Raw genomic sequence first — 27,280 nt, 5'->3', positions numbered from 1 at the left:
AAGATCGGGATGCACCGGAGGAGAAACAGTGTGCTAGCTGGGGGAGGAAGGTTTATGATGTAGGCAGAGGGGTGGGACCGAAGCGGTATGCAGTGAAATGGATACTCAAGAGGGCTGACGGTGGGATATAGAGTTATGGAGTGGCCCACTAGGGCAGTCAGATATCATTTGTACTATCTATCCAAAAGCTAGAACTTGGAGCTGGGGAGACGGCTCAGTGATTAAGAGCAACTTGTGTTCTTGCAGAGGACCCAGATTGGGTTCCCAGAACCCACACAGTGGCTCCCAGTCATCTGTAACTCCAGTTGTAGGGATCTAACAGCCCTCCTTGGCCTTTGTGAGTGCTTTGGGCATATGGCACACAGACATACATGCAGGCAAAACACTAGTCCGTATAGACTGATATAGAATACTAGATAGAATAATCTTTTTATAAAAACTAGAACCAGTTGCATCTAATTCCAGCTCTCGAGAGGCAGAGGCAGGCAGATCTCTGTGAGTCTGACTGAGGCCAGCCTGGTTTACATAGTGAGTTCTAAGACATCTAGGGCTATAGAGAAATATAGAGAGACCTTGTTTCAAACAAACAAACAAACAACAATGCTAGAACTATTGAGCCATTTCCACCTCTGTATTATAAAGACCCTTGGAAGAAATGTTCATTTGTACACTGTGTACTGTGCTCCAAGCTTGATACTAAGGAAAATGTAAGGGAGGGTGTTGATTCTTTTGAAGGAAAAAAAAAATCAACTCATATAAAAGTAATCAACTTTTAAAAATCATATAAAATCATATAAAAAGTATTCAAAGGGAAACATCAGATTCCTTGAAAGTCAAGGCCAATAATGCTCAGGTATGCCAGAGGCCCGCTGGACTAGGAAAGAGGCTGGCAGGCTTGGCTTTGGTTTCCCACATTCAGAACTAGTAGTATTGGCTCAACTCACTGAGCTCCTCTGTTGTGCAAGCTCTGCTGCAGAAGCTCATGAGAAATAATCAATTATATCTCCACCATGACTGCCTGGGGAGAAATATTTTGGTGTCTGCAGTTTACTCATGGGGAAATTAAGGCACAGAGACATAGGATTCTAGAACAGAGGGTCTGGCTCCGGAGTCATTTTGGGGGTGGGGTGGGGGGAAGGTTCGAGATAGGGTTTCTCTGTGTAGTCCTGGCTGTCCTGGAAATCACTCTGTAGACTAGCTTGACCTTGAACTCAGAAATCCACCTGCCTCTGCCTCTAAAGTGCTGGGATTAAAGGCGTGTGCCAACACCGCCCAGCCCGGAGTCTTTTACACGGTAGGATCTTCGGAATCTAGCACAATTATCCGGTGCTGAGCGTTAAAACCAAAACAACAACCAACCTAGCTTTCCTTGAAAATTGAATTTTTAGGATAATCCAATTCAAGGCTGAAATTTGTAAATAAATAAACAAGTAAATAAAGAAAGCATTTTAGTATTGTAGACCTCCCACCGATCCTCTCCCCACCTCTAATCAAAGGCCAGCAAGAAAAAACATTTTTTTATTTATATGTTTTTTTTTTCCTCCCCTTTTGTGATGCTTTGGAGTTTCTGAACGCTAGGGGCTCCCTGATTCTCTGGTTTGAGAACAACTTTTTCTTTTAGGATTTTTTTTTTTTTGGAAAGGGGGTGGGGGAAATGTGGCCTTAATTATCCTACGTTTTAGGCAGCTTAAGGAAGGGGCTGTGCTTTCAGAATCTTGTTGGAGCCAAGTAAGGAGGTCCTTCTCCTCCCCCCTCGCTTTTTAAAGGCGCTCGTGAAATATAAGCTCAGAAAACAAACCGAGCGATCACAGCGGCAGCCCGGGCGGCAGCAGCAGGAGGAGGAGGAGCAGGAGGAGGAGGCAGAGTTGGAGTTGGGCAGACGCTGAGGAGAGCTAGCTGCAGGACGCTGCGGAGTTGCAGGGCTCCGCGCAGCTCCATTCATTAAGTAGCTGCGGAGGATCGTGGCGGGACGCCGACGCTGCCCACTCGCAAACTCCAGCACGCAGACGCACGCCAGCCGGACGCGTCCGGAGCAGCACAGTTCGGCAAAAGTTCCTGCTCGGGATTTGGCTCTCTTCCCCTTGGACTAGCGAACAGTTTGGGGTTGAGAGGAAAGCAGAGGCGCCCAGAGGGGAAACCTACCCGCGTCTGCAGTTGGAACTACTCCGCCGGGCTGCACTCTCGCCGCCGCGTCCAGAGCCCGCAGACCCGCTCCTGAGCAGCGGCGGCCCGCATCGCCCCGGGAGGCTCCCCGCAGCCAGCGCCATGCAAAGCTACAAGTACGACAAGGCGATCGTCCCTGAGAGTAAGAACGGCGGCAGCCCGGCGCTCAACAACAACCCGAGGAAGGGCGGCAGCAAGCGGGTGCTGCTCATCTGCCTGGACCTCTTCTGCCTCTTCATGGGTGAGCGCAGTCCCACGGGTCCCACCCAACCCCTTCCGGGCCCCGGGCCCCGCTGCGCTGTCAGCCCCCAGGGTCCCGCAGCCATCTCCCCCACCCCCGGGCGCCGTGCTGGCCACGAGCTCCCCGCCCTCCCGGACCCCCAATCCCCGGCCTGCAATTCAAGTTGGGGCGTGCTTGTGCTTTCGCGGCAGCTGGAACCACCTCCTTAGGGGTGATCTCCAGCTGGGAGTCCGGCCCAGCACCTCGGAAGGTGTGAGTTCGAGCTCCAAGATATGGAGGAAACCTGTGGCTCTCTGCTCTGTATCCGAGTCAGATGCGAGTGAGACCCATCTCGGTCTCCGAGCAAGGCAGGCTCCTACCGGAGTGGCGCTGCTCGTCCGGGCTGCATGTAAACATCCACCCCTTCCGTCGCGCTGCCTTGCAGGGCCAGTCGCGTTAGCCGGCCTTGTCACTCGCTGTGCGCTTGGCTGAAAGCCCCAGAGGGTGGAACGCGGCTCTACCCGGCCAGGTGCTGGGCAGCGAGGAGCACATCACTTGTTGAGCGCCTACTGTGTGCCAGATGATAGGCCGCTTCGCGGGCATCAGTTTTAAACTAGCTCACTCCCTGACTTGTGCCGGGAGGCCACTGAAAGAAAGGCTGCCTGCCACAGTCTTGCTTGGGGGCCACAGTGGAGCTACACTCCCTCAAAGTTGAGGCGCTAGCGCACGTCTGTTTATTAGAACAGATGCAAGTTTCAGCTGAAAGAGCGGTGGGAGGCTAAGGAATTGAAGTGGGAGAAAAGGATTTATTGAACTGGGGGGTGGGGGGGGAGGAGAAGCAATTGACATACATCCAGGGTTGAAGTTAAAAAAAAAAAATAGGACTTTTTCCTTTAAAGCGACTTTTGATGTAAACGTGTGGAAAACTTGTCACCAAAGCAATTGCCCCTCTGCCACCAGCTGGGTGTGCCACCTAACTACCCCCTTGGCCTCAGTATCCACCTCAGTTGAATGAGTGGATTCAAGTAGATGGTCTGTGAGGCCCCTTCCTGCATTAAGAACTCGGATGCCGTCCAGGAGCCGCTCTGCCAACACGGCTAACGGAAGAAACATCTGTGTTCCCTGTTAAGTTCCCCCAAAATAGAACTCCTGCACGGAGGCTTCATCCTTTTGGAAGGGGGTTAGTCAGGGCAGGCTGTGGCGACCTGGCTTAACTTCCTTCATTGAGGACTCTTAGGCAGTGGCCTCTTGTTCTTGCCGGACTACCTTCTTTAGAATTCTGTGAGACGATGGGTTTCTTAGAATTTAAAATTAAGAATGGCCCTCTTGTGATAGGGACAGTTGGAGGGAAGATTACGGGCTGTGAAAGGCCAGGGGGCTTACAGTAGTTGCGGAGATCCCTTTCTCTGCTCAGATCCCAGGCGCTCAACCTTAGGATGCTATTCAGAGGACTTGTCACTGGGGGGCCTGCCTTCCTGGTGGCGGCAGGCTTATTATCATGCGTAGTGAGCCAGATGACTTAAGGTTTTATAATCAAGTTGTTGAATTTTTAAAAGATCCTTCCAGGTCCTGGGGTGAGGGGGAGGACGAGGGGACCACTAAATCCGTAGAAGCATAGAAGCCCGCACAGCAGCTATCTTGGCTGAGGCCTCCCAGGGTTTGAGTGTCTCCTTGGTGGGTGGGATCAGCACTTTCTCTGATGCCTGTGCTGGTAAGCCCCCTGACTCCTTCACTCAGGGTTGAGCAAGAGTTGGATTTCCGACGACAGCCTTTGCACCCATCACTCTCCCTTCTAGACATTCTTCTGATGGGAGGTGGGGTGCACTTAGAAACGTTGTATTCTTATTAGAAGAAAGTGGTGTTCAGCCATGTGCAGAGAGTAATACCTGTTTAACTATAGTGTTAGCAGGGACGATGACACCCCGAGATGTTTTTCTGTGTGTTCAGGGTGGAATGTAGGGGTGTGGTACATATGTACACACTTCAACTCTTCATTTGCAGCAAGTGCCTCTCCAGAGTGAAAATTCTAAAACCAGTTGTCAAACTTCGGCATAAGCACAGACTATAGGACAGTATTACTGATTAAATACCCCCTGATACCTTTAATTGGAAAAACTATCTGTAAGATTAGCGTGTATCTTGAGGTAGTTATGCAACATAACTCCGTTTGGCTTCCAAAAGAAGATTTAATAATGCAACATGTGATTTTAATATTCTACGCACTGCCGTCCTAAAAAAAAAAATGTTTCTACTTGGTTCAGTTTTTGCCTGAGACTGTCAGTATGATTTAATTTTTCTACAGTTTATTGATCATATGGTCCGCATTACAGGGTACTAATATATTAGGAAGAGAGACAGTTTTCTATTTATTCTCCCATAGGAATATAGACCAAACTTCATCTCTTAGTATCTGGAAAAACTAAAAGCTGATGTTGCGATGTGCCTGTTATGTAAGTGGAAATATGCGAGTGGTGTAACTTGCTTCACATACCTTTTGGGAGTGTTAAATACTGGGTGAAAAACAAAAAACCCACTCTTGTTTGAAGGCCAAGAGAATCCGGGATGAGAGAACCCTGTTGGGAGCTTACCTGCTATCCACAGTTACCTTTCTCCACTGATTGCTTTTAAATACAATTACAAGTCTTTGCCTCGTAGGTTTTCTGAAACCCTTTTTACTCCTCTTTTAGTAGGGTACCCCTTCTCACTTTCTCCTCACATTAGTTCTGGGGTGTGGAGTGCCATGAGAACCCCAGAGATCTCCGGTTGTCTTAAACTCTATTAGCTGCCTTTAAAGATATAAGTCATTTAGTGTATGTTCCACTGTACCACTTATAAAGCCATCTCCATGGTATAGAAAAGGTTCCTTTCAAAGAAGCCAACTTCAGTTCTCCCCTGATTCTCAGCATCAGTGGAGTCCTGTATCCCATTTGGAGACTCCTAAAGCTCTGACCTTACGACAAATCCTAGAGCTCAGCCACAGAGCTGCCTGCCTCTTCACTTCCCCCAGGCATCCACTGGACCAAAGCAGGAGGATAAACAAGTTCTAATTCTTCTCATCGGAGGTACACAATGTAGGTGGCTAACAACCACACCATTCTGTCTGGTTGCTCTAAAACATTGATGGTTTTTATTTGTGATTAAATAGTAATGGTGATAACCTTACAGCTGGTCCCATACATGGTACTGGAAGGGTCATAGTTATTATTTGTGCATTATTCCTCATTGCTTTGTACTATTTGAGATGGGAGGGGCAGTGGGATAGAGAGACCGGAATGGAGCCCTTACACACAGAAACTAAGGTTCCTTAGTTGGTGACTGGCTGACTCTAAATCTACTTACATGTTTGTGGGCACATTGATTTTTTTCCTATGGGCTTTATATTCTTTCCACTGCAAAATGGAGATTCTGTCTAAAATCCCAGGCCACTATCCAAAACACTGGGACCCAACTCTCATAGAGAAAAAGAAAACATTTCTGTATTTTTTTCCCTAGAAACTACAGCAAAAATGAAGAGCCCCCAGAGATGTGAGTTCTGATCTTGTACTGACTGCTCGCTGTGTGATTTGGATGAATTTATTTTCTGGGCATAGATTTCTTGGTATGGCAACAATGAGAGAGACCAGATCATCTTGCACAGTCTTGTGAATGTGCTGGCAAATGTGCCATAGGCACTCAGGTTTGACCAAAGACATAATGATGAAAATTAGCCTAAGTTGGTGGCAACTGGGCAGCCGCATACCCTTGGCTGAATATTTCCTTTGACTTTCTCTCTGAAACTTATAGCAATCAAACCCAAACAACTGCACAAGTTCAGGAGGTGCCTCCCATGTTCCTGTCGCTTGGTTATTGCATTTACTGTGTGTTTTAAGTAACTCGGTGAAGCAGTGATGCTTTCGATAACTTAAGGTACTGTGTTGAGCTGCACAATATAGAGACAGATTTTCATGAGTCCACTGTTGAGTGACCCGGCCACCTCTCCTGAGGGCATTGTAAGGAACACGAAGGTAGCCTGCACTTAGTACGTTTTTTTCTAGGATAGTAGACAAACTCCGTTTCCTTACTGTCCAGAATTTCTATCTCATCTTTTTTTTTCTTTCTTTTTTTTCCCCCCTTAAAGTCCTAATAGATATCTTGGAGGTAGCGCCTAGGTGGGAGAATACCAAAACCAGAATTGGTTGGCCCTTCCATTTTTAGCCCTGTCAATTTGAGCTTCTTTACCCCTTCCTGTGCAGTTGTCTGGGCTGGCAAAGCCCAGCTGGTCACAGCGTGGTGCTGATGAAACTGTAGTCAAGGGCTTCTCCCTCTTGTGGGCAGTAATATTTTCGGAGAAACCCTACCTCGTGTGTCAGTTCAATTCTGCACAGCACTTGAGGAGTAACCTTTGCTGTGGAGAGTGCCTCTCATGTCCATGTTTAATAAACTCTCACCTGACGAAGAAGCATCCATCTGGGGCAAATGACAGGTTCCAAGTTTCCCCCAGGAGCTTGGGGCAGAACCTGGCATTCTGTATTTTCATAAAAACCTTTGGCTGATTTTTTTTTTTTTTTTAATCAGGCCTGTTTTAGAATCACTATATTGTGTAGCGCTTGATGTCTTCAGGGCAATTGAATTATGTAGTGGGCTTTTTTGTCCCTGTACTGAATGTTCCAGCTCTTGTCGCAAGTCTGTGGCTTGTTGTTGGTCTCACATCTCTGTCTCTTCTGAGAGGTGAAACTGGAATACACTGGATTGCTAAGTGGGGGCTTAAGCAGATCAAAGTCTTGGGAGAATGATACAGGTTGTGGTGTCTCTTGGGTTGGGACTGCAGGGAACGGAAAGCTAACACCCATAGGTGTGAGTTGGACAAATGGCGTTTGACCTCTCCAGGCTTCAGCTTCCTTCCTCATTTGTAAAATCAGGGAAGCAGTGACAGCCTGTGGCCTGTGGCCTGCAGCTGAGGTGAGAGATTGCATGTGCAAAGTTCACAAGTGTGTCCTTGCTGTCAGAGGCCAGTTGCCACTGTCTTTATTAGTAATGACAGCATCCTCATCTCCTCCTTCCTTGTCTCCCAGGGTTCTGTGACAAAGCCCTTCTTTTTTCTCCTTCCTTCCTTCCTTCCTTCCTTCCTTCCTTCCTTCCTTCCTTCCTTCCTTCCTTCCTTCCTCCCTCCCTCCCTCCCTCCCTCCCTCCCTCCCTCCCTTCCTTCCTTCCTTTCTCTCTTTCTTCCTTATTAAAGGGAGAATATCTGAGGAAGAAAAGCTTGCAGAGTGGGCACAAATGGTTTCCATTAGCTGAAGAAAGAGTAGCTGACCTGTCTGGGGAGGGCAGAGGGCAGGCGCCTTGGTCACCTTAGGCTGATGTCTCTTCCTTTGGAAAAGAGATGGTCCATAGCATGGGAGTGGGAAGAAAACAAACAAGCAACCAACCAAACAACAACAACAACAACCCTACCCTCCACCCCCACCCACAGCTCTCCTAGGAAGGGTACGGGGGATTTGGACAAAGCCTGACTGAACAGAGTACCTGTCCTTGGAAATAAGTAAAATGCTTTTTTCCTGGGTGCTCTTTGCTTGTTAAGGAAGGGTGTCCTGTGCTATGATCCAGGCTGATCTTGTGGGTTAGACAGTGATGCTAAGCTGGGGAGGCTGTGGCCCTAGGTAGTTCCTGTTGCTCAGCACACTGCCCTGGGGCTGTTCATCCTCCCTCACTGCCCACTCTTCACTGCAGCCCAGGGAAGATACACTCTTCAGTCCCATCTCATTGGCATCAATTTTATTAAAGTCTGAATGTGTGTGACCTGTCCTATGGACTCCGTTGAAGCTCAGGAGCCTTGAAGACCATACTTGACAGTAGAGAAGGCAATTGAACCGAACTGAACCTGAACTGTGTATCAGTTTAAGGTGGCCTCAGCCTCTCTATGGATGGTTAATGAAACAATTCTTAGTTATCCAGCTAGATTCATGAACTCTAGGATTTTGTTATGAGCAGTACCAACATTATATGTTTAGTCCTTGTCAGAAAAACAGCTCTCTCTGAAGGAGCGAGCACTTAGGGGAGAGCCACTGGGAATGTGAGCTCCCCCCTGCCCCCTCCCTCCCAGTGATGAGAGCTTCGTCACACTATGTGATCTAACTCCTGAGGCCTCATTTCTCATCCATACAAACTGGGATAGTATGGCCATGGGAGCCCAATGCACTGTTCACTGTGGCCGCCAGAGGCCTGGGCTGGCTAGTAATTGCCAAGGGGTCATGAAAGAGCAGGAGGAGAAACAAGGTCGTGCCTTTCTGATATTGGTGTATGAAACTGGATCCGTTTCATGTGGCACTGCTCCGAGAGTCTTCTACTATTTCCCTTGCGTATGTCAGTCAAAAGAGGAACAAGACAAACAGGTTTCACTTTTAGTCCAAATCACTGTGAGGCCAGAGACTCCTGGTGTGAGTTTGGAGGACTAAGCAGTTTTTGTTCTAGTCCCTTCCTTAAGACTGGTACTGGGTCTAGAAGGCCCGGCTCTACCTCAGCTCACTGCTGAGTGATTTGAGTTTGAACAGACATCACCTTTTTTTTTTTTTTTCCCTGAGACAGGGTTTCTCTGTGTAGCCCTGTCTGTTCCTGGAACTGACTCTGTAGACCCGGCTGGCCTCTAACTCAGAAATCCACCTGCCTCTGCCTCCCAAGTGCTGGGATTAAAGGCGTGCGCCACCACTGCCCAGCCAGACATCACCTTTTATGACGTACCCCAGGAGGACAGAAGAGGGGCTCACATCTTCAAAGCTCGTGCTTTTTTAAATGCCTCTGAGCGGTTCCTGAGGTAGAAGTCATTCCCCACAGCTGATGGGTGAAACGGAGTCTGGGACTGAATGTCTTTCTGAAGATCATATGCTGAATGGAAGTGCTCACACTCAAAACCAAGGGAGGCTGTATCTCTGACTGTCCTCTTGGTGCTATTCTTCACTTAGGGCCAGGCGAATGCATGAGTTAGGATCTGCACTGATATCCGCAAAGGTAAAACACAGCAAACAATATGGGTAAGGGTGGTCCCCACCGGCAGGTCTTTGAAAGATACAGTTGATTTTCTTGTGTGTGCACTTTCAAAGTACATATTATAATCAGGGTATTGATGGTGTGTTTTTGAGGTTTGTCACAAATTAACAAAATTATATGCCTGGGGAGTTTTGCAGAGAAATGCAAATCGGCATAAGTGCTTTGTGATAACAAGCAGTATGTGTTGGTTCCTGTGTATGTGCCCCTAAAGTTCAGACTGTGCAATTACACTGCATGAAGGAAGCCATTCTCACTGATGCTGTCTTTACAGCTGCCCCACCCCCACCCCAATTAGTTTGCCGAGTAAATCTGTATAATTTCTAGAGAGGGGATTTGATCAAGTATGTGTTTGCACCTGCCTTTCAAATCTTCTCTTCTACAGATGTTCCCGGAGCAACTTCTGTGGGCAAAGTGCACTAGGTTTACCTAAAAGGAATTCCCTGGCCGGGGAAGGGAAAACAGCCTTTGCTTAATGATGACATGGGACCCTTAAAGGAGGGCTAATGTAAACACAGTGGGGCAAGATGGAGGGAAAGGTAAGAAGCTGGGTCCCAGGGGAGAAATAATAGCCCAGAAGCCAAGAAGGGGACAAGGGGCTGTAGAGGGGAGGGAACCGCAGACACTAGCTCAGGGGAATCGAAATGTGTTTGGGAAGCCCTTTGGTGGAAGCTAGGGTGTAATGTGGTCCATTTATGTTGTGAGAGAAGAGGCTAGAAACAGGGTTAATACCAGACTGAGAAAAGGAGCTGAAAATGGCAGACAGCTGGGGGTGGGGGGGTGGGGGGTGGGCTCTGACATTATTATAGAGGACAGACCAATAGAACCAAGGGAGTGTTAGCTTGCCTTTTATTATGGAAATTTCCGTATAGCTAGCCACTGTATCCTTAAGGAACTGCTAGGTCCTAGAGTAACTCCAAATTTGGGGGAAGAACTACTTTTTTTTGTGGCAGCTACACTGTTTTACAAATGTAAGGTCCCTTTAGGATGGAAGGAAAAGTTAGAAGAGTTCTACAGAGGTCTTTAAAATTAGTATAAATTTTAACTTTATATTCTATATTAAGTTTATAGCTTAAATAAATTAAGCTATTATTAACTGACCATTAATGAAAATTAATCTAATTCAGGCTTGGGGAAAAAGATCTCTGGCTTGGAGGGTTAGGGGAACTGAGATGAGTGAGTGCTCTGACCAAGGGTCCTTGGGGACATGAGGGAGGGAGAGAGAGAGAGGGAGGGAGGTCAGCCCCCCTCCATGCAGCACCTACAGAAGAAAGCCTTGTGGTCTGACTAGTCAGTGCTTCTTCAGATGTATCATGCACAGTAAAACTGAGACAGTCAGTCATCTACTTGTTCTGCCTAGGACTTGAAATGTCCTTAGAAGCCATTTAAAGGAGTTAACTGAAAATTGTCTTGGTTTTATGTTCAGGTATTTCTTGGGTTATAAAGACATTTTAGAGCCGGGTGGTGATGGCACATGCCTTTAATCCCCCCAGCACTTGGGAGGCAGAGGCAGAGGATTTCTGGGTTCGAGGCCAGCCTGGTCTACAAAGTGAGTTCCAGGACAGCCAGGGCTACACAAAGAAACCCTGTCTTGAAAAACCAAAAAAAAAAAAAAAAAAAAAAAAAAAGACATTTTAGAAACAACCTTGTTGAGATTAAAATTTACAATACCATGTGAGGCAGCCATTTAAGGCACCCAATTCACTGGGTTTTATTATAGTCACAGAATGGAAATCAATCTCTATGTATTCTTAATGACCACTAATCACTTTTTTTCTCCCATAGAGAATCTCGTCATGTTACATAAGCCAACAATATGCCATGTGCCATGTGGTTGTTTGGTCGTTTGTAGTTGTGCCGCCGCCTTCTTTCTTCTTTCCTCTTTCTTCTTTCTTCCTCCTCTTCCTCTCCATTTCCTTCTCCCCCTCCTTCCCCTCCTCCTTCAAGTTTTAAAGTCCCATCCATATTGTAACATGTATCAGAAGTACTTCATTTATTTTTATTGCCAGATAATCTCCCACTGTATGGATGTACCACATTTTGTTTATACACTTATTATTTAATGGCTCCCTGGATTGTTCCCATTTTGAGTTACTATGAATAGGAAGGCGGCCCTTGTGTTTTCAGTTCTCTTGGATCTCTACATTTAAGAGTGAAATTGCTTGACCATATATCAGATGGTTAACTTTTTGAGGAACTGCCAAATTATTTCCAGCATGCCTGTGCCACATTAATTAAAACATATAAGAAAAAATACAATGTCTTAGGAATTAGGATATTCATGAAATCACTGTAGGATTATTTTGTTCTTAAGGACATTTTCCACCAAAAAAAAAAAAAAAAAGATTTTTGATCTTTTAAGTGGTGTCATAGGTTTTAGGTGATCGAGCAGAGAGCAGTACTCTGACTGAGAATTAGAGGCTGGGTGGTCAGTTACACCCAAGTGCTGAATAACACCTACAGAACTGGGTGGAGTTTACAGACTGTGGACTTTTAAAGTGGAAACAAACAAACAAAAAAACACTTCAGAGTATCTTAAAAACTATGTAGAGGTACAAATATCGAGACCTTCACATACCTGGAACTTAGTCAGTACAATTTTAAGGCCACATCATATAAATGTGTTTAGTTCCTAGTAAGTTTAAATTACCATCTCAGAATTTAAATCATTTCCTATCTCTCAGACTTTCAGGCTGGACATCAGCATAGTATTAAAATCAAAAAGGACAAGATAATCGAAGGCTTTATGAATTAGATGGCACATCATGCTAAAAGCTTAAAGTGGTCAGTGTGTGGGACAGGAAAGTCCAGATGTTTTAGGAAGGCGAAGGGGAGAGAATCCTCACTACTGTTAGCTGCTTTCCCTGGTGCCTCAATGTGTCCACAGTAAAGCAAATGCTGATCACAGGGTCTCAGCTCAGAGAGGGTGAGTGGATGCACAGTGCGCGCAGCTAGTATTTATGGGAATTTGGCCAGGAGCCTGCAGTGATGACAGTGGCTTCCATGCATCGGGCATTAGCTGTGGGCTTCTCACCATGTTAAACGCTGCACATGCCTTCTGATAGGTTCTCCAAGGAGCCTGTAAAATCCCAATCACCTTCATCTCAGCTTTACGGAGCTGAGGTTCAGAGAAGTTGAGCATAACTCCCCTCCGATGGTGCAGTAAGAGTGTTCCAGTAAGAGTGGGATGAGAATCTGACTGGTGAGGCTGGTTTTCTCTGCTCTGTTCTCCTGCTTATGCATGGCTAAAACCCTGTCTTCCCCCTCCTACCCCAAGCCTGTTCTTCTATCAGTCAGCAGGCTGGGAAGACCAAGTTGTCCAAAGGAAGGTAGATTTGTGATTCTCACCCTGAACCCATTAAGGTCATTAAAGGCAACCATGCTATGTCCTGTGGTTGTTTGGATACCTCAAAAATAACAAATGCATATACTGTACTTTCACTAACAAACGGACTTGTAAAGACTAACTTACAGTTTTAGCATCCAAGGCTAGAGAGATAGTTTATTATGTTCAGTTCCTAGCACCAGCATGGTGGCTCACTGTCTGTGACTCCAGTCATGGGAGTCGGGGCAGGGCGGGGGGGGGGGGGTCCAGTGCCCTCTTCTGGCCTCTGGGAGCCAGTATGGTGCACATACATGCAGTTAAAGCATGGATCAATAGAAAAATAATTTAACTTGGTTTGTCTTTAAGCCTCACCGTCTACCTAGACTAGCCCATGCGTCAGCATTCAAAATTCACAATTTGAGTGACACCTATCAGTTCCCTGTGGGCTTTCTCCTTAATTTTGTCTTACTAGGAGATGCAACCGGTACTCTCCGGGCTTAGCCTAACAAATGTAGAGAATGATTGAAAATATTTCTAGAAGTAATGGGGGAGAAGGGTAAGAAGGAGTGTCCAGAGATCTGCTGGAAATGCTCATAGCTTGAAGGGGTGCAAAAGCCGGGTACTGAAGAGAAGAGCATACTGGATCCTGGACAGTCCTACCAGGAGGCTCAGGAAGGGGTGGGAGGACCTTGAACTAGAGCCCCTATGTAGCCTCACGAGGCAGCAATAATGGCCACTCTGTTAGTGGACCCTTTTTTGTGCCTGGGTTCAATCTGCTGTGGTGGTAAATTTTGAGCTTCTCTGGTTAGTGTCTGCGGATGCAGCTCGTTCATTAAACATAGTAAATAGAACTTCTCCGCTTGGCCTCTTCCCCACAAATGACCCACATTGTTACAAAGTTAGCAACCACCGACAGGAAGTGGCAGAAATGTTTCTCAGCCGCACAGCCCATTTCATTAGACACTTGCCCAAAGGGGCTGTTTTGGTCAATTTGGCCTCTGTAGGCTTCTAGGGAGGAACAGCCTAACACATCATTTCTCATCTTTGCATTTGCTGACATCTTGCCCTTAGCGGCTGTTTTGATTAAATGCGTGGCTCTTTGTTCTGCACCAACTGCACACACAGCGCACAGGAGGAGGAACCGCTAGGAAGCTGGGACTTTAAAAATATTTCCAAAGGTGTTACCAACTTACTAGAGAGTCTTTTGTTCGGGACTTCTCATTGAAATCTATTTAGAGAGCAATTCCAATGGCGTGGCAGTGGGGCTGGTGGGCTCCTAGCACCTTTGTGAAGGACTCCTTGGAAAGGCCTGAGCTTGAGGCATTGTAGGAGTGCTGAGCTCCTAGGGACTGGCTGGGAAGATAAAATATACATCTTGGGTCAAAGCATTCCAAGGACAGGGCTCTCCTTTCCTGGGGGAAATAAGCTGTCATGAATTTTAGATTCAATTTTCCCAAGTCCATTGATGGGGCTAAGAAACTCTGAGTTTGCTTTAACACTGATCGTGTGCAGTTGTGCTTGTCACAACTGTGAAATTGGTCATTTATTATCAATTAGCAATCTTTCACTGATGGATTCTTCCAGATGACAACATGTAAATCTGAGAATCTGTATTTAGATATTCAGTCAGTTTTTCTCATTGTAGAGCTCTACCCCGCCCTGCTCCGCCCCCCCAACAAACAACAAAATCCAACCTTGACACCTGGAGTAGCATTGTCCTCTGTCAGCTGGAAGAGGCTAGGGCAGCAGATGTTTTTGAATACCTACCCTGTAGTCAGCCACATCACCATCCCACCAGGTCTTAAGGCCTGGAAGGAGCCACCTTCCTCTAATTGATGCTGTGCTGGGATGGGTGAGGCAGCTGTTCAGAGAGATTGAGTGGCAGGCCTTGGGATAGAGAATGGTGGTACTCTCGGCCATGAACCAACCAACAGCCTACCTTTTCTTCCTCCGAGAGTAAAGACTGGCATTTAGATTTTCACTAACAAGCATGTGAGTAAAGCGAACCCGTCAGAATGCCTTAAAATTATCGGGCCCTATGAAGTAGTTAAGTTTGATTTGGGGTTTAAAACCTTTTACCCATGTCAGTATTTCCTGTTCCTGTGTAAATTCCTAAGAGAATAGAGGTGAGACTCTGAACTCCAGGCTGGAAGGGCATGGACTTGACTGGATCCTCATTAGGTGACAAGCTGTGCACTAAGGCACTTCATGCATTATTAACTTACTTGAATTTCACAACAACCCTGTGGAGGAGGCTGGCACTCATTTCAGTGGGTTTCTTTTTTTTTTTTTCCCCAGAAAGCAGGGCCAGTCTCAATTCTTATTGGAGGCTGGTGACACGCTGCATTAATAATTCAACCAGTTAATCTCTAACAGAAATTATTTACTAAGATTCCCAGCAAAGTGCTGTTTTAGAATCTCCCTTTAGCTGACTGCTGAACCCTGTGTCCCCTTCCATTACACATCTACCAAGGAGAGCAGCGGCATCAGACGCCTTAGGAAAAATGGTCAGAGAAGCCGACAAGTGTCACGCAGAAGTGGGGTGACTTTTCTGCACAGGAATAGCAGTTTCTGATCCCAGTGTTAATTCCCCTTCTTATCCATCTTCTCCAAAGGAGTTAAAAAGCCAGGGAGTGAGATGCTTTGACTGGAGCAGCCTGCGCTGTGGAAAGACCACCTCGTGTTTCCCAGGCTATTGTAGGGCTCCTATTCAGCTGGGATTTCAATGGTGCCCTGATTAGCATGAGACCAAGTGTATAAAGTAGGTCTTTTTACCCTCCCTTAAAGAAGTTTTGTGGCATTTCTTTCTGAGGGGGTTGGCATAGAGCTTTGACAAACACAGACCCATGGTAAAGTTAAATAGGGCTGCGAGCGGTCCCATTTGCACACGTCCTTCCCACTTAGAATGCAGAGCAGCCTCACTGGTGATGGACTCCTTAGGAACCATGGCAGGGTTCTTCCTGCACCAGTAATGGGCGAGCAGGAAATACCCACAAGTAAACTGGGGAAGGGAGTCCCTGGCTCATCCACCATTCTCCATTGTCCGAGAGCCACCACAGAGAATGCTTCTGAGTTTGACCAGCCAGCTATCTTCTCTTTTCCTTTTGTTTACTGAGATAAAGACAGTGTGCAGTGGAAGATCCAGGGGAATACACTGAGAGGGTGGAGCCTGCCTTGAAGCAGCAAGTAAGAAGACAGACAGACGCACAGCAGTTGGTGGAGAAGTGCAGCCAGGTGTTTTGGTGTGATACTTTAGTGAAATGATAAGAATAAAGGTCTGACAGGAAGCTTCTTGCTGTTTGGGCTCAATCCTTGTGGTATTTGCTGGGGAAGCTTGGATGCATTGCTGTCATTTGGTGAATGGATAAAATGAGGGTGAATTCTTGCGACAGATGGCATGCCATGTGAGCAGGAAATACTTTGAAACTTGTAATTAATACTTGTGATGTGAATGCAGTTTTGTCTGAAATGTTCCCTTTTCTCTCTACTGTCCTCATTTGTAAGACTGTGCATTGAGTACCTGCTATTACCAGAGAAGGGGAAATGTCCCTGCGGATTGTATCTCCAGGTGGCAGTCCGTAGTTGTCCTTGGGCAGTATGTACCCAAGAGATGCTCTTCTGAATGACAGTTCTGAACACCTGGGTTCTTTTCCTCAGAACAGCATTCCGATGTCTGCAGAGTTCAGCTCTCACCATGCTTGAGACCCTTCAGGATTTGGTTCTACCATGGCCTTTGCCTTCCCTTTCTCTGCTGGTCCTGCCTTCCCATCTCTGCCCTCCTTTGTTGCACACTTGGGCCTCAGACACATACATTTGATGGCTTTTCCAGCCTTCCTCAAACCTTGTCACTCTTCTTCCTAGTTAGGAATGTGCTACCCCGTTCTCGGTAGGCAAGATCTCAGGCATTCCTTGATTTTTCTCTGAGCAGAGTTTACCCCCCATGCCATTTTGGGTAAATCTTTCTAATGATAAAAAGTAACATAAATTTTTAAAAATGGGTTTGCCTTGTACCATTGTACCATCTTATTATATTTGGAGTTTCTTTTATAATACAGCTTACGAATTTTATTGAAAAATATATAAGTAAAAAAGGTATTCTAGACAGTAAGAACATAAAGCCAAAGAGGACAATCAAAGTTTTGTTTCAGATAATTCCACAATCTCAAGGTATCTTTTTTTCTATAAATAGATGTGTTATTAAGTGTAATTATAAAGCTAAGTACCGCTTAAAGCCTGCTTCCTGTAAGTCATTGTGATGAAATGGAAAAAAAAAAAAAAAAAAAAAAAAACAAAAAAAAAAAAAACAACTGGCTAGAGTTGGTAACAACCTATAATAGTCTAAGAAATCTGAGAGTGGGAGCGTGCCCCTAAATTAAGACAGCTTAGGTTTTAAACTTAGCTTTTATATTATCTTATGGTGTTGTAAACTTGATCCACAAAAGTGAATTTGCGCTAACCATGATGGTTTCTTTTTTTAAAAAAAGTTTAACCTACTTCATACTACCCCTACCTTACAGAAGGCTTCTAACAGGAAGAGGAAAAGCAAGAAAGAACCAGAAAAATGGATGAATGAATGAATGAATGAATGAATTTTTCTTGTACTGCAGGTATTCAACCCAGGGCCTCACACATATGGGCAACCAAAACAGTAGAGAAATGATACCTGAGCTGGGAGACAGCCAGATCTCGGTTTATGTCCTGACTGTGGCTAACTTACTGGGCCACTATGACCAAGTCACTTTCCCTTGCTCTTGACTGCTAACTTTCCCAGTGTGAGGCATCCTCTGGTTCCTTTTCTGCTTCATCTGGGTACTTCCTCTGGGAAACTGTTCTATTAAACAATGCAAGATAAGTCCTTTCGGTGAATATGTCTGGGACTACACTAGCTTTGGAGATTTAATGATCTAATCATGAATGGGGTGTGGCCCCTGCCTCTTGTGTCTTCTGGAGCAGATGCTGGGCAGGTGTGGTGACAGGAATAGACCATGTCCTCTGTGTAAAAGTAACAGACACAATGGGTTTATACCCCTATGTTAGAAAGAGGGGTTGAAGGAAGAATGCTAAAGACAGTAAGTAACATTGCTACTATTTATCAAGGAGAGGGCCACCTTGATGAAGCCATCTTAGCACAGTGCTGTCCCTGATCAGCCCAGTATGGATGGCCACTCTTTTTTATTGTTTTCAAGACAGGGTTTCTCTCTGTAGCCCTGGTTGTCCTGGAACTCACTCTGTAGACCAGGCTGGCCTTGAACTCAGAAATCTGTCTGCCTCTGCCTCCCAAGTGCTGGGATTAAAGGTATGCGCTGCCACAACCACCCAGCTCAATGGCCACTCTTTAGGATAGTCTTAGGATGTCTAAGATAGAGGATTGAAGCATCAAGAATTCTTCCTCTCCCACCCTTATTTATAGATGGGGAAACTACACTCTTGAGAACTTAGAGGGCTCAGAAAATAGGTAGACACTAGAGGAAAAAAAAATCTTCTACAAACAGATTTAAGGTCAAATCCATAGAGGGAAACATAGTTTTAAACATCTCTTTAAACTCTAGATTTGGTTATTTTGTAAATTAGATATTGATCTCATGTGTCAGTGGTCTACAAAGCCCTGGAAACCTTGACCCAATGCACAGTAATACTGTTAAAGAAATCCCCCAAATAAAATTAGTTTCAAAGAGGAACGTCCTGAATTCACCATCTCTTCATATTCTGCTTCCCCAACCAACACACCCACACCCAGGAGTCTGGGCTGTTATGAGCCTTGTTTTGACTGTTCTAGTTGAGGTCTACCTTCATGTGTTGGTCTTACTTTTTTTGGTTTTGTTTTTTGTTTGTTTGTTTTGTTTTGTTTTGTTTTTTCGAGACAGGGTTTCTCTGTATAGCCCTGGCTATCCTGGAACTCACTCTGTAGACCAGGCTGGCCTCGAACTCAGAAATCCGCCTGCTTCTGCCTCCCGAGTGTTGGAATTAAAGGCGTGCGCCACCACGCCCGGCTTGGTCTTACTCCTTCTAAAGAAACAACATGCAACTCTGCGTCTGCCCTTTGTTCCCATGCTTTTTTCCTTCTCATCGGCTGTAGAAGGAGAACCCATTCTGAAAGCTGCTTTCTACCCACACCCAGCGCCATCACCATTCAACTTGGATACTTAAGCATCATGACTTGAAGCCATAACTGCCCTAATGTTAGTTAGTGACCCTAAAACAAATCATTCACAATCATGGCTACGTTTCCTTGCCTTGGGGTCTGTAATATATGCAGAAGCCCTCGGGGACAAAAAGGCTTGTATCCCAAGATACTGTTGGTTCACTGGAGATCTTGATGGCTGAATCTATAGACATTGTCACCGAAGAGGACAGATGATACAATTTCCCATCATAGTTCCCCTAGTCTGGAAGTTTTAAACTTTAAGAGGCTATGAGCCCCAATAGGAAGCTATGTCATAGAGTCAGGCTGTTTTGGGTTCAATTGATAGTTTATAAATGGCCTTTCCAAACTATTGTTTCCATCTGTGAAATAGGACAGTAATTTCTATTTCACAGGCTGTCGGGAGATTGAAAGATGCCTAGGACCACCAGAAGTGTTTGAGTACTGCTGGGTGTCATAGAGGATTGGCAAGCTTTAGAAGAAGTAAGTGTGGCAGAGAGTGCCTCCTGAATCTGCAGCTTGTCCACTCCGAGCATGCGCGTTGGGTTCGGCCTGTCTGCCCTCTGCAAAGTGCTCTGGAGCCTCCCAGAGAGTGGAGCGGCAGCTGTGCAGATGTAACCCCCTTCCATCTGCCCTGGCTGAAGGTGTTCTCCAGGTGGGGAGACCATGTTGGAAATTTGTCTTTAATGCATTCCAGTGTTCTGATGCAAAACCTGCCTGAGAGATTGAGCAGAGCATATTAACCAATATCATTTAAAGTTGATTAAAACTATCATCTTAATTAAGTATGAGAGAACAAGAAGTTCTCAGTCTTCTGGTAGCAATTAAAGACTAAAGAGTAGATTTGAAGTTGTTTTTGCAACTCTTAAAATAATACTCCCTCCCCTCCCTCCCTCCCATGAAAAGCGTTTCTTAGCTAGAGACATTCCCTCACATTGAGGCTTGTGAGAGCTGTTAAGGGCCGCAAACCTGCTGGCAAGCCCTCCACTGCCAAGGCTTCAGAGTTCTCAAAAGCTAGGGGTTCAAGCTCAGGATACGCTGATTGGGAAAGCGAGCCTAAACAAAGGGCCCTTTGAGGCTGGAAACTGGGGCTTGGCTTCAGCACAGAGCACTGTGGGATTGGAAGAGTGCCCTGGGACTTGCCGAGAAGAGGGACCCGGGCGATCGAGAGAGGAAGTATAAAGTTTCCCCATACAGTGAGGGGTTCTGCTGAAACCCTGGAAAGTTGGTTTCCGAGGCTACCTGTCGTCTACCAGCCAAGTCTGGACAGTCTGTAAAACCCGGACTTGACAGCACTCTCTGTCTTTGACCAGAAAGGGGAGCGATCCATGAAGGCCTGTGGATATTGCCTCACCGGCATCTCACCGGGAGATCAGAGATTACCTCAGAAGGCCCAAAGCCATCACTGTGATCAGTGCATTCATCTCACCACCGTATCACTCAGTGTTTGTTGGCTGCCTGCTTTAGGCTAGGCTGATGTGACTGCAAAACTTACAAAACACAATTCCCACTCATGGGCGGGGGTGGGGAGTGGAGCAGGGTGGTGAAGACCAGAAGCTATGCAGACAGAGTTCCGGAATAGCACTCCCCAGTTCAAGTGTTCACACCCCCCAGCCAGCCAGCTCCTTCCTGCATCCTAACTGGGTTTTACATCTAGTCTTCCTGAAAATAAGACTTCGAATGCTCATCACCACAGACATCCTAACTGGCAGCAAGCCAACCAACAGAGATACTAGCAGGGACAGCCAGCACACTGAGACAAACTCCATGAGGAGTGCTACTACCCCAACCTCTTCCCGTGTGGTGTGCGTGTGCGTGTGCGCGTGTGTGTGTGTGTGTGTGCGTGTGCGTGTGCGTGTGCGTGTGTGTGTGTGTGTATGTGTATGTGCGTGCGTGTGTGTGTGTGTGTGTGTGTGTGTGTGTGTGTAGGTAGGTTTGTCCGAAGCACTAGCAGTAGGATAATACCCAGAGGACCTGACTCAACTAAACCACTACTCCAAAGAGGAGCAATGACTTTCTTCCATTACACATTGGAAAACCGATTCTGCCGGGGCCCAGGTGAGAGGGTACACATTTTCTTAAGTGAAGACTTCTCATGTGTTTCCTTCGCTCTCCAAATGTGTATCTGTTAATCTAAGCAAATGTGTGTCAGAGTTCTCAGACTGAAAGCGTCCAAGGCTGGAGGTACGGGAACCTAGAATCTGCCAACAGGTCCCCAGCATGAGAAAGGTGTGGCTGTGAGACACAGGGCTGCATTGTTCCACGGTGGGGATTGATAATGCCACAGGGCGCACAGGAACCGTTGCACCTGAGCAGAGATGCTCCAGCGGCTGACTGGGTGCTTAACTGAAGGATACTCATGAAGGGTTTTCTACTGTGTCTGTGTTTAGAGGTTATGCACAGAACTTAACTACAGTATTTGTGTGACAGCAAAATGTAGAGAAAAAGCTATAGTTCTGTGTATAAATAGAGAAGCATTCATAAGAAACATCGGGTTCTATAGAACCCTGTCAGGTAAGTCTGAGGGAAGCGACTCACTCAATTCCTAAATACAAGGTCTTGCCTACATGAGTTGCTCAATAAAATTTTTTTTTTCCTGCCACCAACATGTATTTTCAACCTTTCATCTAAACTTATTTTACATTTTTTGGTGCTTTAAATGATATTGGCCAATCTTTAGGAAAAAAAAAAAAAAAGGTCACATATAGTTTGCTATTCAATACAATCCTGGCATTTTGGCATATTTCCTTTTTATTTAATTTCTTTTCAATTAATTAAGCACACGTGCCCTTGTTTTTCTATGTTAGTGATTAAAACGATCTTTACTTCATCAAATCACTTGACAGTATTGGACCTGAGTGTCACCATTAAGTGCACATAGCCTTGGAGTTGAGCTTCGCCATCAGCTGTACGCAGGTCTTTCCCCTGCCATGTTCAGTTCTTTCCTGTGATACCCAGACAAACTCCTGGGCTAGATTCTTTGCTCCCTCTAAAGATCACTAGGGCTGCTGTACTAAGGAACAAATCAAGCAGTTTAAGTGGCAGAAGTGTGTTGTCTCACAGCTCTGGATGTGAGGGAAGGTGTGCGGTGGTTCGTTCTGGGGCTGTGAGGGGAGGGTCTGCTGTCCTCAGCATATGGCATTGTCTTGTCTATGGCTGTTCCCATGTCATGTGATCCTTCCTTTATGACCTGTAAGCATATCCCCTGTACAAATTTCTCCTTGCTAAGGACACCGATTTTCCTGCATCAGGACACACCCCAGTGATGTCACTGTAACTTGACTGTCTCGAGAGACTCTATTCACACTCTAAGCACTTCAGTGTAGGAGTTCTAGGTAGGAATACACTTCAACCTGTAACCTCTCCTCACATATATGTTAGGAAGTTGGAGCCAGGGAAATAGCCTCTGATTGACTTTAGTTGTGACTGCCTCTGACGTGATATTTTTATCTGCATCCTACGGATGAATTGAAAGGCCATGAGCAAGGAGAAACTGGTATCTCCTTTGATTCTAATTCTATTGATGTGAGACGTATTTAATGATTATTAATTTAACTGGAACCTATTTTGACCTGCACTGTGATGCTATTTAAAAACCAGGTCAAATGCAGCGTCCTCGGCGTGGCAGAGACTTAATTACAGTCATGTATCTATGAAGCCTGTTGGCCAGCTAGATCCATTCCTTTGAAAGTTCCAATGAACACAGCAACCTATAGACCATCTGGCATCCTAATACCTCTCTGTTGATTGGACCACATTTCAAGGAAAAACTGTTATTTCCAGCAGACCCTTGCTCTTTCCTCTTCCCCGCTCACCCTCCTCCTCCCCTGCCTCCCGCTCCTGTCATCTTTCCCCCTCCTTCCTTCTTCCTTTTCTTTCTCCGGTTTTTTGTTTCTTTTTCTTGCATAAAGGATTTTAGTAGACTGTATACATGCTGTAGATATACATAGGTCTGTTCCAAGGAAAGGCTGGGAAATCGTATAGCAATAAGCCATGCATGTTCCCAGTCATCCCTGGTCCTTGGGGCGTCCAGTTCACAAGGAGATGGAAACTCCTGCCAGAGCTGGTGGGCAGAGAAGGTGCTGATGGGGCCTGCCCAGCCAGCTCCCTTCTGGAGGAGCTGCAATGGCACCAGCTTAGTTTCAGCCCCAACTCTAATGAAAGCTTTAAGTGGTGTCTCCTGTGGTTGTGCGGTGCTTAAACACCTATGCCCTTTTCCATTGACCGCTCTCTAGCAAATCACTGCTCCCTGATGGAAATGGAGGGCCTGAATCAGGATGCCTGGGATTCCCCCTTGTGCTTTGTTCAATGTACATGCTTAAGATTTATTAGACGTGAATGGATGATGACCAAATGCATTATGGGGCAGAGATGGGGCTATCAGAATAAGGAAGCTGGGGAATATTCCCCACTCAAATCTGCATCAAGTGTTAGCCCCCCCCCATCTTCCTTTAGCATTGAAATGAGCATTGGCAGCCTGTATGTTTTGTTTTATTACTTTATATATGCTATTGCTCTTGCTTTAAAGGTTCTATTTAAGTCATAGGGACAAAGAGCCTCCTGGGTCATCTTTGTTCTTCCTACTGTATTTTGTGGTGAAAACCATGAGAAACAGCAGCTGTCACCATGAATTAAGGGTGTACAGGCACACACAGACCACCTTAGTGTCTCGGGATTCCATAATAACCTTTGGCAACTCTTGAGATGAGTCGTATTGTCCTAATTTTACAGTTGGTCTAAAGGTTTATATAGCTCACTTAATGGTGGATCAAAACACCAAATTTATTCTGCCCTCTTTGTTTAGATGTTTAGCCTATACTTTGTTTAGATGTCTTCAGTCACTCAGATTTCATAAAACAAGAAAAATAACCAAAGAGCTTGTAGGCTTCATTATGCATATTTAGTATCTCCATTTGTAATAAATAGTGGTCCCACTTCTATACTAACTAGCACTTGTTTGTCTTATGGAAGGTTCACTACCCTGCATTCCCAGAAGAAACAGTTCGTGAGCCTTCTGTGAGCCAGGCTGTCAGACCATACCCACATTCCTCCCATTACCAAGAGGCCAAGGCCCTGTTAAAGGTGAAGGCCAGACCCCAGGTGTGTGATTGCAGAATCCTCCAATTCTCGGGTCCCTGTACCAGTGTTTGCCTTTCTGGATTCCTTGCCAGCAGATAGATTTGTCTCTTAGCTGTTCACATCTAATGTAGACCCGGGTGTACCATGGAAGGAACTGCACTGGTTCCTGAAGGTCACCTGAAGGTGTCTATGTAAGGGATGTGAGCAGTCAGTCTAGAGGTGTGTGAGTTCTACTGTCTAGGATCTGGAGTGGCAGTGTGGTGACATAGGTCTTCCCATATCTCATTCTGCTTGAAATGCCCAGGCTTTTCACAGATGGTTAGTCACACATCAGTTGGCTGGAGCTAGCTGACTCTTCCTCGCCTTGTGATAGAGCATTGCCCACCAGAGTGACTTTCTAAACCCAGCCTGCCTAACTACATCCTTCCCTTGATGTGGTTGCTGAGTATCCAGCATTGTAGAGAAGACACGGGTTAAACATGAGGCCTGAGTGGGGAAACTCAGTCTTATTTTGAAAACTGCATGGATCAAACAGCTTAGAACGGTGAGAGATGATTGTTGAAAGATGAGGCGGGCATGTCTTAAGAAATCCTCAGTTAGCCCATATCCTTCTGGGTTGTAAGGTGTAACAGAGAACTTGACTGAGGTTCTGGGTGCCAGGTTCCTGCTGACTAGCTAGTTTTGCCTCTCCTCTCTTCACTAGATAAAAAGGCTCAAAGAGGAAAAGAGACTTCCTTAAGTTCCCGAGGACTTGGGCCTCCCAGCCCTGGCTCTGACACAGACACCTTCTAACTCCATTCTTCGCTCTGTCTAGAGACCAGGCCATGAGAAGTCACATATGTCTTATAGCCATGCATTTCTCAGGGTTCTCCTCTTCAAAATTAGCATCTGATGTCTGGTTCTGGAGTCATTCTATTTCTTCCTGGAAGATATTTTGGCAAAGTGTTTGAAAGCTTAGTTCCTACCTAGGCAGAAGAGAAGATGGAGACTGCAGGTTTGAGTCCTTATGGGGTTCTTCCAAGTGATCTGCTGAGAACGGCAGCTCTTGAAGGCTAACGCACCCGTTTCAACCCCCTCAGCTCCAGCACACAATAGCTGCTCAGTAAATATTTGTTATTCAATATAGTCTAAATTTTTATATAGTGTGTGCATACTGTTATTTACACTATACTATTTGTGTGTGTGTGTGTTAGTTTTTTTAATATAGCTTTTTCTAGCCATGGTTGACATATTTTAGAAGCAGCTACTGCCAAGTCACCTTGAGATGGAATTGCATTAGAAAAAAGAATTCTTGGTCTGGGGATGCAGCTCAGTGGCAGAACACTTGCTTACCTGGATTTGTTCCCAGCACTAAGAGAGTTGGAGGAAGGGAAGGAGAAAAGAAGGGAAGGGGGAAAGGAAAAAAGGAGAGAGGGAAGGATGGAAGAGAATATTAATTCATTCTCATCTTCTGGTTGCTATTTTAAGTGCTTGAATGGGTCTAGGCAGAGCACAGAATCTCACTATTGTTTTTTATTAAGTGCTCCTGATAGTGACTGTCTGCCTCTGAGAGTCAGTTATAGCCTTTCTCAATCCCACCTCTGCCATCTACATGTGGACAGGAACATGAGCACTTAGCTTTCAGGTCTAGAGTCTTAACACAAACAAGACAGTGTGTGTGCGCAGGGCTACAGAGAGGTTCAATCTCAAACAATTGCCCAGTATAGCTTGTGTCAGATTGTGAGAGGCAATGGGGAGAAATGGTCTGCAAGCCTAATTAGGCCCACTCCCCAGTTCTCTAAGCCCCCTGCTAATTGGCAGTCCCTTAATAGATTAGGACTTGGCATCAGGCTTGCATGTTATTATAAACCACACACAGAAAAACCCAGTGGCCGAGGAACGCCTGCCAAGGCCAGGCCTGGGTTTCTGTGAGGTTTTTGAAGTGGACTGGACTCTCAGTATTTTGTATAGTCAGTGTACTGAGAGGAATCAAACCATTCCTTTGGACAGGGTTTGTGAAGGGCGAGCTTGTTGAATAATTAATTCCCTGAGACCCATTCTGTCATTTTGATGGACAAGCCTCGGGCCGGCCGCAGATGCAGCTTGTTCTCGGGCTGCACCAGCGGGCGGGCGGTGGATTATTTCTCACGAAGCTACCCCCTTCCTAGGCATCGCTCCCCTTCCCTTTTGTGCTTCCAGGGGAAGGGAAGGAAGAAGCCCCAGCAGCGCACCTGCTCTGTGGCTGGCTGCAAAGCTCTGCTCCTCAGGAAATCCCCACTGTAGCCTTTCAAGACTGCAGGACCTGTTTTGCAGCTGAGGATGCTTTGAGTCCAGAGAATTCACCAGTCTGGTGTCACATTGCCTTGACCTGTCCAGAGGGAGAAGGATTATACCTTATTCCTCAAGCACAAAACCAAATCAGTATCACCTCCCCAAGACCGTTGGTGTTTGCTTTTTTCAGTGACTTACAGTGGCTAAGACACACTGTTCTTTGATTGAGTGATACATAGGGGGTTACCTATAAGCTCTCCCCTTCTGACCTGGCTACCCATGGCAGATAGAATGTAACCCTGTGCTTGGGGGACAAAGAGAGGCTGGAGTCTGTGGCTTTGTCAGCATTTACATGAGCATGTCGGCTCCCAGAAGCATAGCGCCATCATCGCCCAGTCCCTGATCTAGCGGCCTTGTGTTTCCTTCTTGTCTCACCAATTAGATTCCACTTGGGAATCCTTTCCCTTCTTTTCAAGTCCATTTCCAACAAAGGGAGGAACAGGAGTGGAGGATGGCGTGATCTCCACAAAAAAAAAAAAACCTTCCATTTCTTCAGCAAACATACCAGGCAGCTCTCATGGCAATGCCATGGTGAAGGGGAATAATGTTATTTGGCGTTTTGCCCTTCCAAAAAGTGTGTGTGTGTGTGTGTGTGTGTGTGTGTGTGTTTGGGGAGGGAAGTCTTGTGGGAGGGGACAGATAGGACAAAAGAACAGTGCGGGCTTTGTAACTTCAGCAGAGGGTCAGGTGGGTAAGGTCATGAGGGAGGAGGAGGGAGTTAGAGAAGCCTGGAACCTTCCTTCCCCTGGGCTTTGCTATCCCCTTCCCCTCCCTGCTCTGAGGGAGGTTGTAAAGGAGAAAATAGGGAATTGTTTTGTTTTGGTTTGCAAGAAAGACTCTAGACATTATTGTGTCCCTCTGAGGGAAACTGGCTCCATGATGCTTTGCAAGGATTAAGGACCTGGCTTCCAGAACCACTGAAGAACCATCCCAGGAAGAACCCTTTCTCTCAGCAGCTGAAACATGCACCACAGGGTTTGGGCCTCCTGGAGAGTCTTGGCTGGGAAGCCTTCTTGGAACAATG

General features: G+C 45.9%; 1 protein-coding gene across 1 annotated transcript in view; it reads left to right on the top strand.

Moving 5' to 3' along the window:
- The first annotated feature begins 1,726 nt into the window (after positions 1-1,726).
- Positions 1,727-27,280, top strand: part of Plpp3 (phospholipid phosphatase 3) — a 75,053-nt gene continuing 49,499 nt past the window's right edge. Inside the window, exon 1 of the mRNA XM_021160491.3 lies at positions 1,727-2,404. Coding sequence (XP_021016150.1) covers positions 2,266-2,404 — 139 coding nt within the window. The 5' untranslated portion in view covers positions 1,727-2,265. The remainder of the gene's footprint in view (positions 2,405-27,280) is intronic.

The sequence above is a fragment of the Mus caroli genome, unplaced genomic scaffold (assembly GCF_978045245.1).
Source record: "Mus caroli unplaced genomic scaffold, Mus_caroli_1 scaffold_6, whole genome shotgun sequence".
In the NCBI taxonomy this organism is placed as follows: Eukaryota; Metazoa; Chordata; class Mammalia; order Rodentia; family Muridae; genus Mus; species Mus caroli.
This window is presented reverse-complemented; position numbering and strand designations above follow the sequence as displayed.